Source organism: Cebus imitator, unplaced genomic scaffold (genome assembly GCF_001604975.1).
Source record: "Cebus imitator isolate Cc_AM_T3 unplaced genomic scaffold, Cebus_imitator-1.0 Scaffold26, whole genome shotgun sequence".
Lineage (NCBI taxonomy): Eukaryota > Metazoa > Chordata > Mammalia > Primates > Cebidae > Cebus > Cebus imitator.
The window spans coordinates 4,738,064-4,753,537 of NW_016107341.1; the positions used below are offsets into that span (position 1 = coordinate 4,738,064).

General features: G+C 34.8%; 1 protein-coding gene across 11 annotated transcripts in view; it reads left to right on the forward strand.

The window, feature by feature from the left end:
• Positions 1-15,474, forward strand: part of CACNA2D1 (calcium voltage-gated channel auxiliary subunit alpha2delta 1) — a 489,928-nt gene that overhangs the window by 98,064 nt on the left and 376,390 nt on the right. For all 11 annotated transcript variants that reach the window (XM_017523103.2, XM_017523100.2, XM_017523102.2 and 8 more), the window contains exon 3: positions 6,171-6,287. In XM_017523103.2, coding sequence (XP_017378592.1) covers positions 6,171-6,287 — 117 coding nt within the window. The remainder of the gene's footprint in view (positions 1-6,170; positions 6,288-15,474) is intronic.

Sequence of the window (15,474 nt, forward strand, 5' to 3'; positions counted from 1 at the left end):
CAGGAACTAATTAGAAATGATTACATAATTTTTATGGCAAAATTCATTGTGTTAAAACTTAGCTAATTTCCATAGGAGAAAAGGAGGTTTTGTTTTTATTGTCTTTGTTGTTAAAGTATATTCTAACATCAATTCAGATCTACAGTCACTAGTTACTCTTTACCTTAGATGAAGGAATATTCACATTTCTCAACATTTCTATGTGATAGCCAGCTTAGATGATGATGAGACTTACAATAAATAAAGAAAAAAGATATATATATATTTACTGCTCTAGTATTTCTTTAGTTAAGGGAATTTCGATCCTTGAAAGTGACCAAGAAAGTACATTATATCATTCTTTTGTGTTAATACACCTTTTAGAAAGAAGACATTCTCAGTTGCTAGGGAACAAGTAGTTCAAAAGCCTAAGGAGTACTTAATAAAGGGAAAAAAAAGTATAACCCACAGACAAACCATCCCACATTGTAAAATTCAAGTAAAATTAAGTGAAATTGATTTTGTGGGTATCTGAAGCAGCAGAGGTGACAAGGAATCTCTTTTCCTGCCTGCATTAGTATTGAAGATATTGAATTTACTCCTGTTATCCAATAGACAGTGGAATTATAATGATGGTGGGAAATATAATGCAACATTTTCTTTTAATCCCACTTATTATTTTGAGGTGGGATGACATTTATTTATCCAATTTGCTTACAGTTTTATACAGTGTATGCATGTCCATTTTGATATTTTTAGCTTTTCTGTCATCTTTCTTCTTAGAACCTCACACAATTGTGAAGGTAATAATGGGTATCCTTGAACTATTTTCATTAATTCCTGAAGCCTAATGGAAATTGTACATTGCTCACAATGGAGCTTATCTTTCATATTCATCAGAATCTAATGATGAATGTAATGAAAATGCAAAATAATGCATACTGTTAATCGCAGCTTCAGACATGGGGTTCTGTTAGAATATTTCATTTTAGGAACAGTGAATCACTTAGTAAGTTTATTGTAGACCTACCCATTAAAAAAAAATAGGCTAGGTGCTGCAGTTTACTCCTGTAATCCCAGCAGTTTGGGAAGCCAAGGAAGGAGGATTGCTTGAGCCCAAGAGTTCAAGACCAGCCTGGACAACATAGTGAGATCCTCCCTATTAAAAAAAAAAAACATAGTGAATTTAAGTGAACTCAGGAGGAGCCTGGCTTTCAGCAAATACTCAAGGTATTTAGAAAATTGTTTGATCAAAGGAAGGGCAGATCAGAGGCAAGGCAGCCTCAGAAGCTGTTATCGTTGACTCTCTGTTGGAGTTCTTCACAGCTAACTCATTATGTTAGTCTTCTATTGCCATGGTGACAGATAACTAAAAGCTTACTGGCTTAAAACAAGGCAGTTTTATTATCTTACAATTCCAGTGATGAGAAGTCTTTTCTGTGGCTCATTTCTCCTTCCCTTGGTCTTCAAAGCCAGCAGTATTGACCTGACTTCTTCTCATGCTGCCATGTCTCTGGTTTACTCTTCCTTAGTCACATCTTCCTCTTCCATTTTTAAGGACCTTTGTGATTCCATTGACTGACTCTGACTATCCAAGAATAATCTTCTTCTAACACCAGCTGATTGGTAAATTTAATTCCATCTGCAAACTTAATTCCTTTTTGCTATGTAACAACATATTAACAGGTTCTGGGGATCAGGATATGGATGTTTGGAGAGCAATTATTTTGTCTATCATAGCCACCACCTCTATTGCTCAGTAGGTCTGAATACTGCTTTTCTCCCACTAGTCTTTTCAGTTCCAATTCTACTTAAAACTTGATCCATACTATTTCTTCCAACTGTCATCCTGTGGTGAGAGCATCTGATTAACTCAGTGCATTTTTTTAAAGATATGCAAGTCTTTTGTATCTGGCTCTTTACATGCCATTGACTCAGGAGTTAACTGCTTCCAGGTCTGATATAAGTCCTGATGCAATTGGTTAGAAGTCAAGGATAAGGCCATACATTAGAATATTTCTAGCCATGTGTAAGGGAGCTCCTATTTCATCAGGGACTGTCAAAGGGAAAACTTCCCTCAGGAAGATACCTGTGTTTATGGCAGAAATTTAATTGCTTGTCCAAGACAATTTCCATGGAAGGAAAGTACACGTGCAAGTATTGGGAGATGGGGTTGTTAAAATTTACATACCTAAGATTTAATATGCAAAAATTTGACTGTTTCTTTTCAGGGAACTTTACTTGCATATGAGCTGCCATTCTCTTTCCTGCGAGGGAAAAATTAATCATATCACTTGAAGGTCAAGTGACCTCTTTCAAATCAAACCAGCCTTTTGTGGTTAACTAAGGATTTAGTAAGTTCTAACTCTTTTTCTATATTCTCTAATGTTCTTGACTTTACTTCTTAGTGCTTGGGCGCAGGGAGAAATTTATGTGACGATGTCTGGTGTATTTGCTTGTTTTTATTCTCTTGACATAGATATGGAACTTGACTGCTGCTTAGAACTTGGCCAATCTTCTCAACCTGTTTCGGTGGTTCTTTACCATCTTCCTTCAGCTGGGCCTCTGCTTCCCACTGTCCATTTCTCAGCCTCTGCAGTAGAATTTCTTTGATCCTGAACTGAGCCTGTCTCCTAGCAGACATACTGACCCTTGTTCCTTTCTTGCTCATTTCAAAGGGCTTTCCTAAATTTCCACATCCTGCCGAAGCCAAGGAAGATTCAGGGCACAGAGTGGCGTTGCAGACTTACTTTGCCTGAATACACCACCTTACCATTCACCTTTGGCTGCTCTGGTCATTGTCACTGGTTTGCTCTTTTATGGTGAAATATGATTCAGCCTCCCTGCAGATACTTTAAAGCCTGCATCCCATTGTTCTCACTAATACGTGGTTAATTACATGTATATTATAGATTTCTTAAAATGAATAAATAATATATGTGTGAAACACCTAAAAGTGATGTAGAATAGCTGCCTAAAACTGATCGTTAATAATAATCTTCTAGCTGTGTGCAGTGGCATGCACCTGTAGTGCCAGCTACTTGGGAGGCTGACCTGGGAGGATCAACTGAGGCCAGAAGTGCTAGGATGATTGCCTCTTTGAATAGCCATTGCACTCCAGCCTAGGCAATATTGTGAGACCTGTCTCTAAAAAAATTTTTTTTTAATAAAAATTCTTAAAAATCTTAGGTCATCTAAAAGCTTGGAAGCATATTTAGTTTTGAGTAAATATTTCTGGGGCATCTGTATTATGACTTCCAAGAGGTTTCTTTAGGAATTTTGTTAAGCAATTATATCAATGATTAATATCATTTTTTAGATATTACATTTGAAGTTATTTAAAAACGTATAATTGTGATGATTATCCTGTGGAACTGTGGACTTAATTAGAGTAAAGTGACTTAAAACATAGATTATGTTAACACAGATAATTAACATACGTTATGTTAATTAGAACAAAGATATGTAGAACATTGATTATGGTTTTTCTGCCTATCTCACAAACCATAATCTATGTTGTCATCACAGAGAAACTTGGTCTTTGAGTGTTACAATGAAAGTACATTAAAGCCACTTGGTTAAGTTTGTAGGAAAGGAAGAATACACAGGTGGTAAGTATGCTTTTTGTCAAGACTTATGTCAGGGTGGGAGCGGAAGTTGAACTGTAGGAAAACCAAAGCATATGAGTCTATCAGGAGAAAAAGCATCCTGTTTTGAAGTCTCTCTATATGCTGCATTCTTTCTAGTCGAGGGAAAAACAAAGGCCAGTATTGCACAGCATGTAAAGAATTGACATAATTCAAATGTAACTCTGGTGCCAAAAACTCCTGTTATTTCCACCATGCTGTTTTTCCTTTGAGAAAGAAATTGGATGAAATGGCAAAACAGATAATTATTTACAAAAAAGTAAACTGAAGAAGAGGAAAAGGTACTTTAAGATGTGTTTGAAATATTAATATATGAAGTATTGTAGAAATAGGTCTTATTTTAGTGATGGAAACAGAAATATATACATATTATGAAAATATATTACATGATCCATACATAAAAATCCATATGAAGCCTTCTGCTATGAAAATTATTTACTAAATGTATATAAGGAGAGCTTTGCAATAGCTCTCATGACAACAAAGATGATTGTAGTCTTTGGAACCAGAAGCAAGAGCTAATTTTTTGATGGACAGTTACATAAATTTAATTTATTTTTATTACCAGTGAAAGCATTTCAATTGTGGTTTTATATATAAAATAATACAGCCAGATATTTACACTAGGGGTTCTAGACTTAAGCTTCTTGACTTAATTTATTTTACATTTATTTGTGAGTTAGATCTTGTTTTTAATTGTTATATATTTAAAAATTATCCCAAAAGGAAAATTTGAGAGAATATAATTTATATATTTGAAAAGATATTTATATACTTGAAATAAATAGTTTGTGCTGTTTCATAATCTATTTATTCTTTAAAGCACCAAGTAATTAATACGTCTGGCACATGTATGTAGAGACTTAATAAATGACATTACCTGAAGTGTAGATTGCACTTCTGAACTAATCTCCAACTATGAAGCATTGTATTCCCTATACCACAGGAAGGAGGTTAGACTGCATTGAGAAATGAACAAGATATTAAGGGTATAAAGCACATTACATTTCATACCAATTAACTCTGTTGGTTTTACTGCAAAGAACTACATATCCTGGATCAATTAAAGTGATGTTGAGGTTTATCTATTGGTACCCCAAATCAATTAATCGACGTTCCTGAATCTTATCTTAGTCTGAAATGAAAGAGAAAGCTTTGTATTGGATGAAGTTCTTCATAGATGACATGGGTGTTTAAAACAGATCTCAATAATCTACCTCTTAGCAGAAAGTGTAAGCCATCCAGTAAAATGCAGGACTCCTGGATGATTCCAAATATGGAGATTTTATCACGAAATTAATGTGCCTTGAATACTTTGAGTGAAAACCTACAAGTTCAAAGTTCACATGAGTATTGAAAAACCTCATAGTGTGAATAAGTCAATTTTAGGAGTAAAAATGGATTTAAATCTTTACAAAATATTAATTTTAATTTCAAATAAAAAATTATAAGTCCATGTAAAATGAATATGCTCTGTGGTCAATAAATGGTAGTATGTGTCTGTGTCCATTTGAAGCCAGAATTCACCAGTGTTATCAGTGCCCAGCTGGGACCAGGCTGTAGAACCTGTTGGTAGTAAAGCATCATGCTGGAGTTGTGCCAGAAAAAAGCAGGGTTGAACTGGTTCCTATATGTGCCTGGATTCACTTCTCATAAGACAGTGAAAACCTGCCAGGTCCTGGCTTTCAAAGATGGTTTAGTCATGCATGTACACCCCATCTGTTGGATGCATAAGGGATTTCCTTCTCAGCTCAGCCCTCCAGCCACAAACACTGTGACTGCTTCTCCTCTAACCCCCCTTTCTTTAATTCTTCCTCTCTTGCTGAGAGTGTACAGGCTGTGTAAGACAGGTGCAGCTTATGGCACTCTGGGGAAATCCTTCCATAGACACTAAGGTGAGCCAGAAAGGTAATCAAATTTTTCTTTTGCCACTTAACTTAATTTCATTCTAGTTTAATTCAGTGATTAACAGCCAACAGCAACATTTACTTTGATAATAAAAAATAAATACACCATTACAGTTCTAACCAAAACCTTAATGGCCTTCTCCTCTTCTTAACTAGGTGAACATTAGCAGGGGCTTTATACTCTCTCTCTCTCTCTCTCTCTCTCTCTCCATTCCATAGCACACAACCCTTCCTCCTACCTTTGTCTTCCACACTCATCCTCCAGGTTTGACCTTCCATGTCCCACTTTGCCTTCTGTTGTCTAGGATGGCTACCCTTTGTCTTACGATGCTGATGACAGATAAAACCCAGTTTCGAGATTGGAGAGTACAGCACCATGCCTCAATATTGCATATACAAACCATTGTGGTACAAGATGTTTTACAGCCTATTAACCTCTATTTTGGCAATCTGATGGGCTTAGAGCAAATTTATATGTCTTTTTTCCTGACACACTCAAAGTCCAAAGAGATCAAGATAAAGAAAGAACAGGGTGGCGTTTCTAATCAGTTGTTATAGTTTTAAATACATTCTCATGGGAACCTGTAAGCCAAATAAGTAATTATTGTTCTTACCAGTTTTTTTTTCTTTCACACAGATTTATGAGAAATATCAAGATTTGTATACTGTGGAACCAAATAATGCACGCCAGCTGGTAGAAATTGCAGCCAGGGATATTGAGAAACTTCTAAGCAACAGATCTAAAGCCCTGGTGGTGAGTTTAAATCAGATCTGCTCATTTTATTATTTTTTATTACTTATCTATTGTTTATTTTTCATGCCGTGTTGAGGGGCTTCTTTGGTATGCTTCCTTTTTCTTAGTAACTGTGTTCATCTGATATGTTGATAAATGATGAGATATCATGGTTTCTTTGTGAACACTAAATAATCAGTTTATTTCTAATTATTTATTTTTATATTACTGTTATTTTTAATAATGTATGTTTAATTGCTTATATGTATATTTATACATATGTACATCATGATACATAATAATAAATTGAACATCTTTAAGTCTATTACACAACATAAAACCCAGAATATGATCATCATCTTTAATTTTATAGTCTCTTATTCCATCACCCTTCCTCTCTGCTAGAGGTGGCCAAAATGCTAGACATTCAAGTAGTCATTTTTCTTCTAAAAAGAAAAAAAAAGTTGTGCCCCACAAAAATGCTTTACTAAACTAAGTTATTTTTTACTTTGCTTACTTTTTAGCATTATCAAATTCATATCACACTGTATGTAGTCTTCAGCTACTTGGTTTTCTCCACCAACATGTTTATATGATTTATGTGTATGTTTGCACTTAGATTTAATTCATTTTATTCAGTTAAATATTATTTTCTGAGGATGTATCTCAATTTCTTCATTTAATCTCTGTGGGTAACTTATGATTTGGATTGTTTCCAGAAGGATGCTATTAATGAGTAGTGCTGCTGAATTTTCTTGAACAAGTCTTCTAGTACTCATGTGCAAGAATACCTGTAGGGTTAATACAGGAGAATAGAATTGCCAGATTATAGTGTGTTCACAGAATCAGCTTTATAAAAGTATGACAATTGTTTTCCAAAATAAGTGTATGAATTCAGACCTTCACTAGCTATATATGAGCCCACATCGATCCATATTCTGGCTGATATGTGGAAGTGTTATGCTTCTTAATTAAAGGCAGTCGAATGGGTATAAAATGGTACCTCTGCTTGTTACTAATGAGGGAGACATCTTGCTGTATATTCATTCACCTTTCTTGTTTCCTCTTCAGTGAATTTTTTTGCACATTTAAAAAATCGATCTTTAGGGTATATATTCCTGATGCTAATTCATTTTAGTTCTAAATGATGTAAACATCTTTGTTCTAGTTTGTGCCTTGTCCATTGCCTCTATTGTGATTTTGACAACATAAATTCTTAATTTTAATGCAGGTTAACTTCTCTTTTAATTATTAGCTTTGTGGAGTGTTTTTTTTTTGGGAAATCCTTGCCTACCCTGGGGTTCTACACATAATTTAATATATTTTATTCTACATGATTCTAAACTTTGTCTTTTGCATTTATGTATTTAGTCTACTTGTAAGTTATATGACTATATAATTTTAGGCTGCATTTCAAATTATTTTTTCCACTAAATTTTTTCATGGCATTTATTAAATAACTTGCTTTCCTCTCGTGAACTCCAGTTGTCAAGCTCAATATCACACAGGCTGATGTGGTTTGGCTGTGTGTCCCCACCCAAATCTCATCTTGAATTGTACCTCCCATAATTCCCACGTGTTGTGGGAGGAACATGGTGAGACATAATTGAATCATGGGGGTGAGTCTTTCCCATACTGCTCTCATGATAGTAAGTCTCATGAGATCTGATGGTTTTATAAAGGTGAGTTCCTCTACACATGTTATCTTGCCTGCTGCCTTGTAAGATGTGACTTTGCTCCTCCTTTGCCTTCCGCCATGATTGTGAGGCCTCCCCAGCCATGTGGAACTGTGAGTCCATTAAACCTCTTAACTTTATAAATTACCCAATCTGGGGTATGTCTTTACTAGCAGCGAGAGAACAAACTAAATACATAGGCCAAGACCCTCACTATATTCTTGTTCAGAATGATCTTGAGTATTCTTAAACTTTTACCTTTTATCTAAATTTTAGATTTAGCATATAATTATCCAGGAAAATGTCCACTGGGATTTTGATTTGTATTATATTGACTCAGACCAAATTGAGAAGAGTTGATATCTTTATTATATTTTGTCTTTCTATTTATAAATAGTATATCTCATTTAGCAATATTTTGTACCATTTGATAAACTTTAAAAAATTTTTGCATAAACTTCTTATGATCTTTTGTCAGGTACAATGCTGGAGCTTCAGTTTAGCTCCTCTTTTTTTTTTTTTTTTTTGAGACAGTGTCTCACTTCATTGCCCAGGCTGGAGAGCAGTGGCAAAATCACTGCTTACTGCAGCCTTGACCTGCAGGACTCAAGCAATCCTCCCACCCTAGCCTTCCATGTAGCTGGGGCTACAGGCATGCACCACCACACTTGGCCAGTTTTTAAATTTTTTGTAGAGATGAGGTCTCCCCATATTGCCCAGGCAGGCCTTTAACTCTTAGGCTCAAGTGATCCTACTGCCTTGGCCTCCCAAAGTGCTGGGATTAGACATGAGCCACTGTGCCCAGCCTAGTTCCTCTTATTGTATAGATTTCAGTACATTTATGGATATTTGTTGCAATACAATTCTGAATTTCCTGTTTGCTTAACACTCAGAGTTCAGATTTTTTTTTGTTTACTATGTTTTGTATATATCTTGGCCCTCAGAAATTTTCTGTTCTTTCTCAGGTACTTCTAAATATTTATATTATGCTTCTTCAAATATCCAAGATATTGTTGTAATGTAATAAGTATGTCAGTTGGAACTTTTGTTATGCCATGTTGCTAGAAGTTGAAACATTTAATTAAAAATAATAACTGAGGCTGGGATCTGTGGCTCAAGCCTCTAATCTCAGCAGTTTGGGAGTCTGAGATGGGAGGATCACCTGAAGTCAGGAGTTCGAGACCAGCCTGGCCAACATAGTGAAACCCTGTCTCTACTAAGTATATAAATATTAGCTGGGCATGGTGGGCAGGTGCCTGTAATCCCAGCTCCACTGGAGGCTGAGGCAGGGAGAACCGCTTGAACTTGGGAAATGGAGGTTGCAGTGAACTGAGATCATGCCACTGCATTCCACCTGTGTAAAAGAGAGCAAGACTTTGTCTGAAATATCAAAAAACAAAAATAAATAAATAATAATTGAGTAATTCATAAGAAGATAAACTTTCACTACTAGAAAATTCAAAGCATTCGTATTTTCCATTTTGGAGATGAGAATGCCACTTTTAAGCATTTAGTTATGTAAATGTTTGTAATAAAAACATATCTAATAAAACGGTGCTATCTACTGAAATGATTAATATTCAGGTGACAGTGGAAAATGATTCTATTCATATTGATTTTATCAGTCTACATTTTTCCTCTGGATGTAGGGAGCAGGTAATTTGGATATCATAGTCCCTTAAAAAAGGTTGTGGAATGAACTGGTGTGTATCTTGCCTTATTTGGATTAAAATATAATCCTATTGAGACCCTGTTTCTTATTTCTCATTTGGAATGGAAGCTCAAGACACCTGGTTCGTTATTTGAGTCTTTCGAGGGATCTGTAGACCATCTTAAGCACATGATGACAAAATACTGAAGACACAATGGCTAACAAAGTGTAGAATAGGTCAATTTGATTTCAGGGAGACAGATTCATGTTTGTTTTCAAAATAAATTACTTGCTTAACTTCGTTGATTATGCAAAAATCAAAAACAATTATTTGAAAGAGAAATATTTTGAGGCTAATGGAAAAACATATGCTACATTGTATGCAAAATGGCATTGTTAATTTGCTTCTATTTTTGTTTTAGGCTTATACTCAGGGAAGGCGCCTGGATTAAAGGAGCTTTATTTCTTCCGGGTGGGACACTAATGTAATTTTATAGGTAAATATAGTAGAACATATCATGAATATACAAATCTAAGTTAGATGATAAAATTTAATACCAGTTAGACTTCATTGAGTGGTTACTAAGTAGCATCATCTAATTATTTCTCATAATAATACTAGGGTATAGACACCATTATTAGTCTCATTTTTCAGTGAGGAAACTGGGACTTTGAGAGTTCTTGAAACTTACCCAAGGAAATATATCTAATAAGTAATGTTTGCCAGTGCTTCCCAAATTTTAATATGCATACAGATCACCCGGGGCTCTTGTTAAGATGCAGATTTTTATTCAGTAGATCAGGATAGAGATAGTGCATTTCTCATAAGCTACCAGGTAATGCTTACGCTCCTGGTAAAAAGACCATACTTTGAGCAGCAAGAATGTGAAAGGATTCAAATTCAGATGTGTCTGACTTCAAGATCTGCATTTCCACTTATTACACAAATATATTTTTTGACCTAAGGAAGCGTATAATCATAACAAGGAAGTAATGATGGCTAAGTAGTATTTTGGAAACTGCTATTCATCCATACTGAATAAGTGTTGGATGTTCCAGATGAAAGAATATTCTGGAAGGTGATTAATTTTTCAGTGAATCCTGTATCAATTAACCATTTTCAAAAGAATGATTCAATAAAAGAAAATATATGGTATTTAAACTATTTTCATTGGTATTTGAGTTTGAAACATTTTAAAACCTTTATTATTCTTCAGTCAACATCAGATACCTCTGGAAATATATATGTAAACACTCTGAAAGAGAAAATAAGTGTAACTGTTTGTTTTCTTATATACCTACTAAATAATCTAACAGATTCAGGCTTTTGAAAAAAGGAAATCAACAACTGGAGTGTTTTTTTTTTTTTGGTAAAATTATTGCTTTTTTAGTATCTGCAATAATTGTTAATGTGCCTGCATCAACAGAGATTTTATGTATTTGAACATTAAATTGTTAATCCTATCTTTTATAGCCTATTGATTAAAAAGTCAAATTTAACTTATTACCTTATGTTATAGCTTGTGTTTGTTTATGTGTTTGACTATACTTATTTCAACTTTTTTTTACACTCCTTTGTGCTTTGGTCTTTTGATCAGCTCCATCTACCAGCCTTAGGAAGGGCTGAAACATAAAATGATATCAAAAAATTTTAGCTGCTGTGTCATTGATAGCAATTTTGCTTTTCTGGGTGGTCTTTTTACTATATAAAATCATGTTATGATTCTGATGATTCATATGTATTAGGCCCTTACAGAAACTCTGTGAAGTAGACACATTAAACATTTATGCATTCTTATTTTATAAATGAGGAAATTCAGAGGACCAGTGTTCTTACCCAAGACTGTATAGCTAGCATGAGGTAGCGGTAGAATTCAACTTTATGACTTCCATCTAAAATCCAGTTTTTTTCCCCACTAAATCCACATTTATAATTTGAACCATTTTATTTCCAAGATGTATCTGCTAAATGACTATTTTTCTGACATTTGTTACATCTGTGTCTCAGGAGCTGGCTCCCTACAATGATTATCTGACTAATATCATTGGATTATTCTTAAGCAATCTCAAATCAAACAATGTTTTGAAGCAGAAAAGATATAATCATTTAACAGTATTATGAACATGCATTTCATAATGTATCAATTAGTTGTATCATAAACTAGGCTGAACTAGGCTGAAATATCTGCAAGTGTTAATGAACAATTTATAGGAGAAAGCTTTTCAACAAAGCAATCCAACCTCCAATGCTACCTTCTGAGAGATGAAGGTAATGAAATCAGTGGTCTCATTGTTCATCAACCAGCCCAGCCCAGGGGATCTGCTCAGTAAATGAAGGTCTCTAGGCATTTTGCTCAAAGGAAATAGGATCAAGGTTATAATAAACAAATTTTTCTGGTGATACTTTCCAATTATGGCATATTCTGTCTCCTTCTGGTTGTCCTGGTAACTTTAATTAAAGCTGTGACAATCTATTTTGAAGCTTTAAATACTGTAATATCCTCCAACTCTTAATTCAACCTTGATATTGAGCTTATGATTAGATAATAAAAAGGGGAAAATGATAAATGTTTTCAAGAGATTTTTAAAGTAGGTTTTGTTTTTGTTTTCCTTGACGTACTAGATTATTGTTATTTAACCAAATAAGTTTTTCTTTTTAATGTTTCTTTAGTATTTAGGCCAGTCATTCTATATCATTTCTATTTGTCAGTAGTGCCAATAACATTTTATAAAAATTCATCATTCTGGTCTTTATCTCTAGGGATTTTAACTAAAAAATGTGGAAAGAAACTCAAGAAAAATTTGATCCAAAGAAGTGAGAAAGGGATCCACTAAGGAATTCTGAAATTCTTTAGAGACTCAAAGAAGAATAAAAAAATTCATTGTGTTTGACTGTTAGACGCCATTGGTCTACTCCTGTGAGGACAGATTCAGTAGAATGTATTGGAATGGAATAAAGACTGTAGTGTTAAAGACTGGGGGGCCAGTGAGACATTGGCAAGAAATTTGTCTGCATTTTCATGAGGTTTAGTAGGACAGTGAAGGAAAATGTGGAGTACTACTGAAGACTATTTTTATTTCTTGTTTATTTTTGAGACTGGAGGACATATAAGCATGCTTATAGCTAGAAAAGAAGAAATCTATGAAATTTGAAAATAAGAAAAAATAGTCTGAATGTTGAAGGATGATCCCAGAAAAAGCAGACAGAGAGATCGAGGTCATGCAATTTATCTTTGAAAACATGGTGAAATCTTTCACTTGGGACAGAAAGAATATTATTAAAGGTAAATAAAGACAGTTGATTGTGTGGGTAGAGAAAATGTAAAAGTTGCAATGATGACCACCTTTCTCTTGGCCAAGTAGAAGGGATATTATATGTAGAGACTGAAGGACTGTGGGAGTTCATGGGGACTTGTTGAAGATTTGGGACAGCAAAGTAAGAAAAGGTGAAAGGAGTCGATTATGAGTCAGTAAAATGACAGAGGAATAATATCTAGGGCCCTCCTAACACAGAAGAATCAGAAAATATAAAACATCCTCATGTTCTAAAAAGGAGATTCCAAGCTACATATGAATTTGAAAGAACTTTCTGAAAACTGTGTGTTTATGTGGATGTGTTTATTTTGGCAGTTAATCCAGAAGCTATCTGGAGGGCATACATTATCCAGGTGAAAGAGAACAGGAGAAAAATTCCTTTGAAAAAAGTATAAAATATTGTGCCATTTGCTTTCTCCCAGGAGAAAAGTGTGCTTACCTTCTCTTTAATCTTAGTGTAAATGTCTTTGAGAAGATTACTTAGAGAGCTAATACATTTCCCTTGGAGTCTGAGTGAAGAGATTAGATAATCCACTATTTGTTTTGTAAAATTGAGATTACTTTTATTTATTTGGATTTGATACATGCCTGTGGATGCTAAAAGGGAAGTGCTGAGGCTCTTCCTTTTTAGCATGTTTACCTGGTGACAGGGCAATGAGACATGGCATCAATGGGCACAAACTTACACACAAAACAAGGCAGTGTGATATGGAGCTGCGCTTGGACTTGGACTTGGAGCTGGTCAGGCCCAACAAGACTTCCTGCCAGGAACAAAGCTAGTTTAGCAGAAAGAGGGTAGAAATATACTGTCAGATCGGAGCTGAGGGGCTGGGGTATAAATGACAGCCAGAAGTGTGACTTTGCACTTGAATGTCCTGGGTACCCCCATACAACTGGGAAAATATCTCAAGAAAGGAACAAGTCAGTGTTGAATATCCATCAGCCCCAGAGAGTAACAATATATAATTATAGTTCAGATGAAATCAGGAGGAAAAACTCAGAGAGTGGACATAGACCCTACCACATTCCCAATCTGAAATTTCTCAGTCTGAAGCAGTACTAATCTGGTAATGGGAATTTAAATGAATTTTGCATTAAGCTTAGACTTTTACATACAATAGTGAATGGAAAAGTTAGGGAACCTGTAAAGCGTAATGTTGTGTTCAAATATGATTAACAGACAAGCCAACAAAAGGGTATTTAAACAGAGTGTGAATTTATTTTTCCTCCTGTGGTAAGATATATGTACGTAGGTAGCTCAAGAGATTTTGAGAAATCCCACTCTGTTACTTCTGTGTCTATCTCACTGGACAACCTTTAGCTACAATGGGGGATAAGAAATACAGTCTTAGCTAGGCCATTGCTTCTCTGAACAAAATTGGGGGAACTTTCAATTACAAGGTATATTCAACCAATTGATGTCTACGTCAGGACTTTTTCAGGATTTAATGTGAATTTTACAGAAGATGGTCTAAAGAAAATTCATTTTAAAGAAGCAGAGGAAAGAAAACACTGTTTTCTGTTGGCATTTTTTATATGGAGTCCCACCTTTCAATGTAACAGTTATATTCATAATCAAATCAGCTTTCTCTAACAAGGCTTGGCGTAATATGAAGAGTAGAAAACCACAATTACTTTTGCACCAACCTAATAGAATGAAAAGACTGTTCAATCCGTCTAGGATTGAGGATCGGCAACGTATCCTTTGTAATATCAAGGATATTTGAGAATTCTCAACAGTAGTTGAAGTATTTGAAACCGGGATCTTTGTTAGTTAGGCTCTGATAATGGTCAAGAAATAAGAGTTCAAGGGAGTAGACATTTTTATATGGATAAAGTATAATTTTTTAAGGAACAGTGAAGAAACAAGAAGTTGTAGTAAAGGACAGAAATTTAAGAAATTAAGTGTTCTGGGTGAAAACAAGTTAAAGGCATGAGTGAATGAGCTGGTTACTTAGATGGCGAAGAGTGAGTTTATGGAGTTTTACTAGTAAGGAGGAAATGAATCATTAGCAATTATTGACTGTCTGCTATGGTCCAGATCCTTTCTAGGCACTTTCCATATATTTCTAACACTGTTTCTGTTCTGCAAAGTACATGTAATTGTTTTCACTGTACACATGAGAGAATGAAAGCCTGGAGACGTTTGTTAATTTGCCCAAGCTCACACAGCTAGCAAAGAATTCAAACCCAGTTGTGTATAACATCATTAATGGCTTCTCAAATGTGAAGTGTCTATGGCATATTTCTGGTCACAAAAATATCACTAAACTTTTACATAAGCACTAAAAACTTCTGTTATTAAACACTGAAATAAACACGAGCTATACAGCTAGTGCTCGACTTACAACCATGATTGGTTCCGACAGACCAGTCGTAACACGATTTGGTCGTAAGTTGAGTAGGCTATATGTACAGTACTGTGAAATGATGTTATAAAAATCTTTAAGTCATATTTTATCATAATTTTCTTTCATTATTGTTATATATCATAATTTTCTTTGTTCATTTTATGCCATTTGTATCATCTCTACACCATTTTGTTTCTTATTTTTACATTCGTCAG